This window comes from Saccostrea cucullata, unplaced genomic scaffold (assembly GCF_032062105.1).
Source record: "Saccostrea cucullata isolate Sc308-1 unplaced genomic scaffold, CSIRO_AGI_Scuc_v1 ctg8817, whole genome shotgun sequence".
NCBI classification, from domain to species: Eukaryota; Metazoa; Mollusca; class Bivalvia; order Ostreida; family Ostreidae; genus Saccostrea; species Saccostrea cuccullata.
In genome coordinates, this window is record NW_026926527.1 from 1 (window position 1) to 11,040 (window position 11,040).

At 33.4% G+C, this 11,040-nt stretch overlaps 1 protein-coding gene across 1 annotated transcript; it reads left to right on the forward strand.

The window, feature by feature from the left end:
* Positions 1-5: 5 nt before the first annotated feature.
* Positions 6-10,669, forward strand: LOC134271950 (antiviral innate immune response receptor RIG-I-like; the record flags this gene model as incomplete). Its single annotated transcript, XM_062754185.1, has 14 exons — positions 6-198; positions 443-667; positions 1,008-1,364; positions 1,792-2,000; positions 2,160-2,341; positions 2,671-2,866; positions 3,291-3,453; positions 4,507-4,602; positions 4,723-4,883; positions 5,180-5,318; positions 6,042-6,281; positions 7,589-7,756; positions 8,077-10,166; positions 10,307-10,669. Coding segments are annotated over 13 exons (2,964 nt in total), but the record flags the coding sequence as incomplete, so codon positions are not given.
* Between the last annotated feature and the right edge of the window lie 371 nt (positions 10,670-11,040).

An 11,040-nucleotide genomic window follows, 5' to 3' on the forward strand; every position in this document is an offset into this window, starting at 1 on the left:
CAAATAGAGTTCTCAACAGGGATATTAAAGATGCTGTGATGATTGATGAGCGAAACAATGGAGAGGCCTCAGCAACGATTGTCCTTATTGATAATATATGGCGGTGTAAAAAGAATTGGTACCAAATCTTTTTAGAGGTTCTTTGCAAACATGATTACAAGGATCTTGTTAAAGAAATAGATGACTCTTTTCTTGAGAGTAAGTATTTTATCTCCAAGTTATTAAGAAATATTGTAAACTATAGCTGAAAAGTTCTAGGGTGATTGAACTATAAATATCAAATTGAATTAAAGAAAAAAAATAATCAAACCTGACCAGTAGATCTCAAAACAAAATTATGATAAAGCTCGTACTTTAAATTTGTAATTGCATGATTATGATGAACATTTTTTTCATTGTTAAAATGAATGTGCCAATGCATTTTTGTTGAATTGTTTTGAAGAAAGACAACAGAAACTTCAGGGGGGTGAAGAGAACCTGGTTAGTTCAGACTTTGATGAAGACAAGGATGCCAAGGACACTGAAAAGTCTCAGAGAGATAATTCTGATCAAAGCGGTGACAAATCAAGATCACGCGAGTTACAGAGAGAGATATCCCACAATTCTATGTCACCCACCAAACAAGAGCAGGATAAAACCAACTCTATACAGGAGGACTATCTCTCAAGTAAGGAGCCTATCTAGTATGTAATAAAGAAATATTTGTCAAGAATTTTTAGGGGATGATGTACCCACATTTGAGCATTATACCAGATAATGTTAGGAGTTGGTTTTTCAATTTCTTGTGTGAGTAGATTTAGATTTAAAATTGATGAAAAACTACCGGGTACTCTTTTTGCTCTGAAGTTAAAATTGATAATTTTTGTAAGTTCAGACAGGATTGTGTATGAATTTGCAGTCATCATTTCTTGAACTTTTACAGACACTGGTGCCAGTTTTTAACATTTTTTACTCAATAAGGTTACATGTATATATATCATATAAAACTCTATCATTTACATGTACAGGGACATTTGAAGTTGAGAAGTCTGTCAACAATTTGAGTGGAAATCCTATGGAAGAAAGCCTGGATAGTGAATTTGAAGCCTTGACTCAAAACATGGATGAATCTTTATCTATCCACGAAGATTCTGAACAAACCAGTAGAAAACTAGCAGGGTATGAGGCTGACAACAGATCTTTGTCATCCACCATGGACAACAGAAGTTTGTCGTCAAACGTGGACAACCGAAGCTTGCAGTCAAACACCGACAACACGGTGGCCAGTTGTCCAGATTTGGACTCGATGGCTATAGTGAACGCCTGTCAGAGTCTGGATAGAGAGGTGGAATCTTCTACAGGTCGACCAAACATCATCAACAGTGGTGAGATTTTTTACATCATGATATCCAACTTTCACAGGAAAGTCAGTTGGTGTTTATAAGTGATTTGAAATTTTTGTATATTCTGAAAATTGTTTGGCATAATCTGTATTGATACAAACAAGCTTGCTTAAGTACATGAAAATAAAGTAATGGGAATAAAAAGTGATTTTCAAATTGTTTGGCATAATCTGTATTGATACAAACAAGCTTGCTTAAGTACATAAAAATAAAGTAATGGGAATAAAAAGTGATTTTCAGTATATATATAATATGTATATTTTAAGATAGGGGGTTGAGATGTTGTTGATGAGAAATATAGGAATCTTAATTATGAATACCAGTAATTAGGTGAGAGGGAGAGAGATTGATGTATATATATGTATGAGTGATGAACTTCCATTAATATGTCTGTTACTGATGTTCTCAGGTTCCAGTGGAAGTCTGATGGAAATAAACAAGCGTGTTAATTTGGAGGAATCAGATGATGAGGATGACGATCTTAATGATCCTAAAGAGGAGTTAAAATTACGAAGTTATCAGATGGAGCTGGCAAGGCCCTCTCTAGAGGGCAAAAACTCTGTCATTGTGGCCCCCACTGGAAGTGGGAAAACACATGTAGCTCTCTATATCATCAAGGTATCTATTATAAGATAATTACATCAATCATATTCTCTGTATTTTATGTATTCAACCAGTTCATTTTACCATGAGTTCAAAATATTTATTCAGTTTCATCAAGTGAAATTTTTTCGGTATCATAAGCTGAATTTTCTATGCTATATTTTCTTCCAATAGGACCATATGGAGAAAATAAAATCTGTGAGACACCCGAAAGTGATATTTCTGGTGGAACAAAGTGCCCTGGCAGAGCAACAAGGCAAACAGTGTATGACTTACCTCCCGTATAGAGTCAAGGTCATTACCGGTGAAACTCAGAGAAATGAGAGGATGAAGACTTTGAATGAATGGATACAAAGGTTAGAATAAAAGAGATTATTCTCTTTGTATTGTACAAATTGCTTGGTATTTCATTTTCCTGCATTATTATCTGAATTTCTAATTTGATCTTGAATGATTATCTGTTTGCAAATATCAGCATTATTCACTTGACATTAATTTTTACCTTGATTATGGTAAATGAGTCAATTTTTTTCTTTTGATAAAGATATAAGATATAAGACTATCTAATATAAATGTATGAAGATATACAGATACATGTATATGAATTGATAAAGTACAATTTAAAATGCAAAGTTTTATGAGGGAAAATTGAGACAGTCACTTTGTAAATTTCTTTCTAAATTAGGCGTGACTTGCTGGTGGTGACCGCCCAGATTCTGTTGAATGCTCTACGAGATGGAATTGTCAGCGTAACAGACTTCTCCTTAATGGTGTTTGATGAATGTCACCATGCCAACGACAACCATTCCTACAACATGATCATGAATAAATACCTGGACATCAAATTTCAGGAAAAGGAGAAGGCTAAAAATCTACCAATGGTATTTGATTTTGATATCTATTTTCTAAGTGCATTTGTGAATATTTAGACATAATTATGTAAACTACAAATTATGTGCAATTTCTTACTTAAAGACAGAATTAGGTACATGTATGAAGTGCCATCTATTAGAATTCAACAAAAGGTTCAAGACAGCTTCTCAGTTTTTAATCTTACATTGTACCTCTATTAAATTCCAAAAAATAATCATACATGGTCTGTGTTTCGTGAGTACTATCTGCAGGTTTGTATTAGAAAAATCTTTTCAAAAACACCAGAACCAAAGTATATAAAGTGTAATTCAAATTGGAATAGGTGTTAAAAAGTGACAGTTAATTATTTCTCAATTGTTTACTTATACACCCTCAGACATCAAATTTTGTTGAATTCTCAGGCCTTTAATAAGTAAATATGTTGTGTTATAGATTGTTGGCATGACTGCCTCTGTTGGAGTAGGGAAAGCCTCAGATGAGGAGAAGGCTAAAAAACACATTGAGAAGGTCATGGCAAACATGGACGCTGAAATGATTGTGACTGTGACGGAAAACAAACGGGAACTGGCCCAACATGTCAACATACCACAGCAAAGTAATATCACTAATTAATTAATTATCTAGCTAAAAATTAAGTAACGGTATTGATTGTTTGTGATTTGTCATCGACTGCACTGTAGCTGAAAAAAATTCCTTCTTATGCAAAAAAAAATTACTACAATATTTTTAGCTCACCTGAGCCGAAGGCTCAAGTGAGCTTTTCTGATCACATTTTGTCCGTCGTCCGTCCATCTAGCTGTCTAGCTGTCCATCTGTCTGTAAACTTTTCACATTTTTGACTTCTTCTCAAGAACCACTGGGCCAATTTTGACCGAACTTGGTACAAAGCATTCTTGGGTGAAGGGAAAATTAAATTGTTAAAATGAAGGGCCAAGTCCCCTCACAAAGGGAGATAATCAAGAAAAGACAAAAATAGGGTGGGGTCATTAAAAAATCTTCTTCTCAAGAACCACTGGGCCAGGAAAGCTGAAACATATGTGGAAGCATCCTAGGGTAGTGCATATTCTAAATTGTTCAAATCATGACCCCTGGGTGTTGGGCTGGGCCACAATGGGGAATCAAAGTTTTACATAGAAAAATGTATGAAAAATCTTTTAAAATCCTGTGCTCAAGAACCACTGGGCCAGAAAAGCTGAATCCTATGTGGAAGCATCCTAGGGTAGTGTAGATTTTAAATTATTCAAATCATGACCCCTGGGGGTAGGGCAGGGCCACAATGGGGAATCAAAGTCTTACATAAAAATATATAGGAAAAGTCTTTGAAAATCTTCTGCTCAAGAACCACTGGTCCAGAAAAGCTGAAACTTATGTGGAAGCATCCTGGGGTAGTGTAGATTTCAAATTATCTAAATTATGATTAGTGGGGTAGGGTGGGGTCACAATATGTATTACAAGGGGGAAATCAAAGTTTCTCAGGTGAGCGATGTGGCCCATGGGCCTCTTGTTTTTAAAATCATTATCATTGGATCTCTTGTGATTTTGTGAACCAGAAAAATCATGTCAGATGTAACGGTATTTTGAATTCTAGATTCAGGATTTTCATTACCTCCCATCATATGCACAAATGAATTCTTACTATGCTTTGTAGAACTCTACAAGGTGAAGAGAAGAGAAAAGAACTATTATGGAACACTTCTTGAAAAGTTAGTGGAGACAATAGAGAAATACATGAAGAATTCAAAATGTGAGTAGATCCTGAGAAGTTTATCAAATGAAGCTAATGGTGCTAAAAAATTATTTTGAACCACCTAAATAACACAGTTTGTATGCTTTGATTAGAACTTGAGAAGAAACTTTTTGACAGATCTAGAACAGGTGAAGTCTCCAGATGCGGTTATAAAGCCTCCCCTGGAGAAGGGTTCCGACCAGTACACACAGTGGGTCAGCATGCTGTGGAGAGAGACGGCTAAAATCAACGACCAGGCTGCTGGACGATTCTACGACACGTGTCGGAGGTATCTTGATGTAAGTCATCTAATAGTTTGCCTGAGTTTCACACATCTTTGCCTGACATGTATGCTTGTAAATATACATTTAGGTACACATACAATTTCCCATCCTCTACCCCCAGAATTATGGGGCCAATTTTATCTAAATTATATTCACAAAGAATCTTAAGATGAAAAAGATTTTTTTTCTCTTTTCTTATTAGTGCATGAAAACATATCAGTGAATCTTGAATTAATATATACATACCGACATAATATTTTGCTAAACTGATCTACATGTACAATTTGAAAAATTTGTATTGTATCCAACAGTTATATAACAAGGCTTTGATTGTCTACAAAGATGCCCGGCCAAGTGATTCATTGTCATTTATCCTGAAAGAAACCAAGAAATGGGAGCTGACAGTCAAAGCTGATGAAACTGAGGGGAAACTGAAGAGGATGTTTGATAGTGTGTATTATTATACCTCATTATAAAAATGCTACACAACGCGTTATCTGATTGGTTCTAGGTTATCACGTGATCGGGCCGTAAAACTTCATATTTCCCGGCTGTCGGCACGCTTTTCATCATATTCCACCTCTTCGGAACATCTAGTGTATTTTCCCGCAATATAGTTCTCGTTCGTTGAACGAAAACTCCCGAGAGTAGTAGACGTCACAATAGCCTGGTTTACGTCACAAAATTGATGATAATGTATTGACCAAAGGGTTGTATAGTAACTTTACATAAAAAATGAAAGTGAATTTGAGAGCAGTGCCGAATTTGAAAGTTTATATTTATTTCAGAAGTCTTGCTTGTTTCGGTATAATAAACAATTCATTGCATGAATGTTCAGGAAACATGAAGACTTATTCAGCCAAGAAACATCATATTCCCCTCGGGCGAAGCCCGGGGGAATATGATCTTTCTTGGCTGAATAAGTCTTCATATTTCCCTCAATATCATGAAATAAATGTATAATATTTGCATTAGAATAGAATTTTGATTTATATTTTTTCCTTTGTTTATTTTTTCATTATTATGTAAACTTTGAACAATGTACTTCATGTTGTTGCTTTTAATACTTGGACAAAAAATGCTTCAATAATGATGAACACAATTCTGTGTTTGGATTCTTGTGCTATATTGTCTGAAGTATTGCATTGTTTTCTTTGTTTTCTTTGAACACAGAAACTAAAGACTTGCTTGAAAAGTGCACTGAAGACCCTAAGCACAGAAACCCTAAACTTGAGGCCCTGAAACACATGATTGTGGATTACTTCAAGGATAATCCGGACTCCAGAGTGATTGTGTTCGTCAAAACTAAAGAGTTAGTCAAGGCCATAGAGACATTTATGAATGAAACTGATGAATTACGTAATCTCAATCCAAAGCAGTTTGTTGGGGTGCAAGCCAATAAAGAGAAAGGAGGTTTGTAAGATACTTTAAGGGTGCAATCGCTTCTTCATAGAAAATAAGATTTTCTGTTGCTGTAATATGAATTGAGGGCCCTATATAGTAATTAGATTGTATGTCTGCTAATAAAAAATTTTGTTGTAATTTTCACTGTTAAGTTTTTCATATCTACTCCTCCAGAACTAGTGTTAATTGCAAAGGAAACTTAATATAATACAGATATTCCAGAAAAGCTCCACATGTTCCAGTCTCAAGAGTGACAAGTATCCTTTTTCTTGAAGACTCATATATTTTATTTCCTTTTTCAAAAGATATATTCCATATAGCAAAAAGGAAATCTCATGAGCAAATCTTCAACTTGAACATATATTCACGATAGCTCTTGGAGCAAATCTTTTCCTTGTGAAAAGGAATAAAATCTTTAATTTGCCTTTGGCGTATTCAAAATTTAGAAAACAAATTCAAAATAGGTCAGAATAAAGGCATGGAGCTTTTCCTAAAGATAAAATAGTTTTGCATGTAAAACAATCCTGTTAATGATTATAGCTTAGCTGACACTTTTCATAACTTGACATTTGCCCAATTTCAGAAAGGCACATATAATTGGTATAAATCATGCTTTAATAGAGCACATCCTTCTGTGTGTGATTGTAGAAACAAGAGTTTTTAAAGCAGAGTAAGCATATATCAAGTTTTATTTTGCTAAATCATGATAACCTTCAGTAAATGTAATAATATTCAGTTTAACCCCACCACCACCCCTACCAAAGATGTTAATTTTGAATGGTGTTGTCTTTATAAACAAGTTTAATGTGTTACCTGAACAGTTACATGTACTAGAGTGACTATAGTCGTTTTGACTATAATGGCATTTGTATCATTTGATAAAACTTTACAGGCACTGAGTTTGCCAATTAATGGTTAGAACAAACATAAGCTACTGTATATCACTTTTTATTTGTGAGAACTTTATTTTCGCGCAATTACGCAAGACAGTGCGTATTTAATTTTCAATTTAATTTAATTTTCATGTATAATCTATAATATTTCTTAGGATTATATAGAGCAATTACCACAATTCGTTAAAATTTTGTCTCGCTCATCAAAAGTCAATGACTATCTCACGAAAATAAGGTGTCACGAAAATTTAGTGATCCACAGTATTATCATTTAAGGTCAAAATGATATGAGTTCAATTTAAGTGGGTTTGATACTGTATTATTAATGTACCCGGTATTGTAAAACAAATTCTTAATCAAATGATGCATACAGCTGCTTCCTGTGTATAACTTACTTGTGGATTTGCCTGTGTTTGCTTCTAGGAATGACAAAGGTGGAACAGGATGAGATCCTGCGATTGTTTCGAGAAGGGAACCACAAGGTCATCATAGCCACCTCTGTTGCAGAAGAAGGGCTGGACATACAGAAATGTAGTCTGGTGGTACGATATGATCATGTGACTAATGAAATAGCCATGGTCCAGTCAAGAGGTAATTATTTACATTTTTCCTGGAAATAAAGATGGAAATGTCTTTCAAAGAAATCTTTTATTTAAACTACATCAAAGCCAAGATGACTCCTGAAAGTATTGTGGCCCATGGGCCTCTATTTATGATTTTGAAGGAATGGAATTGAATATCACCAGGAACTTGGTCTTTAGCAAACTCATTTTGTTTTCAATGTGAATGTGGAAAAACAATCTTTATGTACAAATAAGCACTGTTATTTTTGTATTATGGAAGTTTGTTAATAAGTTATATCATTATGATATATGTGTATAAGATCTGAATTCATTACAAAAAAATTTTAGGCAGAGGAAGAGCTGAAGACAGCAAGTTTGTTATTCTGGCTTCAGAAGACACAAATACAATAAAAAAGGCCGAGCTGAACTTGATTAAAGAGTCGTGGATGAACAAAGCTATTGCTAGTGTCAGGGAGGAGCTGAGTAGGGACAAGGATGCAGTCCTCAGGAGAGTAAGGGAAATCCAGCACGAGGCAAAGATAGCAAGGGACATAGCGCTCAAGAACAGGAAAGCAGCTCAGGCCAATTTAGGGGAGTTCAAGATCACATGCAAATCATGTCGAAACTTCATCTGCATGTCAACTGATATAAAGAAGATTGAGAATGCTCATCACGCTGCTATCAATGAGGACATCTTGGAAAATGTGAATGTCATAGCGTCTATTCCAGATTATGAAGATGAAAATATGAGCTGTGGAGCTGGGAAAATATTTTGTAAAAAGTGTGGAAATCCAATAGGGAACATCACAATCTATAAGAATGCCCAGTTCTGTATTTTGAAGTGTGAGTACTTGAATATGATTGACAGTGCTGGCAATGGGGTCTCCAAAAAGCGCTGGAAACAAGTCCCATTTTTTGTTCCTCCGTTGACCCCTGCTGACCTTGAGAAGAGGATTGAAGGAGAAAAATACATTGAATGCTAGAAGTGTTTGCTTACCAACTTACTCTGAAGTTTCTGATGATTGAAAACGAGAAATTATTATTATTGGATCCACAGAGTTAAAAAAAAAAAAATACTGATAAGAATTCATTGATAGGGTGTACATTTCACATTGTACGATCATAATGTTATACAATGTATATGTAATTACAATCTAATACAATAATCTACAGCATGTATATATAAAATATAGGTACTTTGGAGCATCAATGTTAAAAAATGTTCCTTGTCCCAGATTTAAGCTTTAAAATTTGATTTTAAATTATTGCACTTTAATTTGATCCATGAACTAATTGAGGCACTCCTTCGAAGTGTAGGAGTTTTGTGTTGGAGGAAATATCTGTTAATATTGTAGTTATAATAATTAACAATTTTTTTTTTCTCTTACATTGTACGCATTAATTGAAATATATACATATACAATGTACATGTATTTAATAAAATATCTGTTTTAATTATCAGCTCTATTTAAATGAATCAGAACAAACTTGTATTGAATCCATTTCATATTGCTTATTGCATGTTCCAATGAACTTTTATATCAGTAACATGAAAAATTACTGTACACAGGGAAATTTTCGCCCCCGTTTTATTTTCGCCCCTTTCACCCTCTTCTTGAATGGGCGAATTTAGGATGGAGCGAATTGAAATTACACAGCATAATTTTTTAAACAGAACTTTGATTGGGCGAATTTAAAACGGGGCAAAACTGTTTGCAAGTACAAAAGGGCGAAAATAACACGGGGCAAAAATAACCCTGTATACAGTATATGCATGTTCAGAAATTCAAAGCTATCTGCTTGGATATTAAGAACTCTACAATATTTATATAACCTAAACTTTACATTTAAAAATTGTGCCATACTGAAGACCCATGTATTGTGTTGTCTATTCATTAAATCAGAGTGGATTTAGAATGGCTTATGTTAGTATTAATCTGGATCTGATCAAATATGATACCATTAATGTTGGAGTTAAACTTTGTGAATGTGTACATTGTCATGGCAGTAATAACTGATCAGAAGAAAATTATAAACATATACCAGTGCTATATTTCAGCAATATATAAAAAGTTTGCTTCATTGTTAGACTATAATCTCATAAAAAATATACGAAATTGCATTAATTAAACTTGATATAAGTTATAGCTTCCTCTTATTTTTTAAACTAAATAATAGTTTATGGCTAGAAATGTAAAATTTCATATTGTGAGGTGGATTTTTTATGTTATATGTTTAAATTTCTAAGTTTTGTAATGTTCCCATTATCAATTAAACATATGCCTTGTACTTTGACTAGATGTATACAATTCATGTTTAATGAAATTTTTCAATATAAAGCATATTTATAATTTATATTAAATGTATTCAAACATAATTTATTCATGATATTGAAGTCATATACATGTAGCAGAATAATTGTGATATGAAGAAAAAGAGTATTTCACATTTTCCTTAAAAGGGGAAGTTACATTATTGTTACATTTATATTGATTGAGTTTGTTTTTCTTTTCTGCAAATTATATTGGTATGTTGTAACTTGATTAAATGCAAATCTTTCATGTGATGTTTTTTTAAGTCATTATAATGAAAGTATTTTAGCATTTTGAAATGCTCTCTGATTATGCCTGAAATTCCATAAAATGGTTTCATGATTCTCTCAAATACCTGTATTTATTTATTTTTATCTCCTTTATAACTCTCAGAGCTGCTGATGGTTGTTTAGTGTTGTGTTGTATATTGTGCTCAAGTTTATTTTTCGTAATCTAAAAATAAAAATAAAAAATACATGTAATTAAATGATAACTTATGTTTATATTTTGATTTTTATCTAATTAAGTGCATTTATCACTAAGTTCCGTTACTTTATTATGTAATTGCTATTATTTGTGCCAATGAACATCACTTTGTTGAAAATAAATATGAAAAAAAAAACGTTTTATTAGTATTTTCATTGTTAAGATTTTCAAGAATATGGTGCTTGAATCAGGAATCAATAAATAAACTGACATACAATTATTTCCTGATTTTGATTAATAGATTATTAACATTTAATTAAGTATCATAATTATAGACTGATATAAGGAAAGGTCAAGATTGTTGGTTTATGAATTCATTCATTGGCGGATCCAGAGGGGGGGGGGGGGTTCCGGGGGTTGGAACCCCCCTTTATTTTTTGCCAAGAAGAGAGAAAAAGAAGGGGGATAAAACGTTTTCCGAGAATTTGTACGTCTTACTTAAATATGTATTGAACAGATAGATTCTCACACATTTAGTTTTTTCCATACACTCTCACTATTATTCTATGAGTGA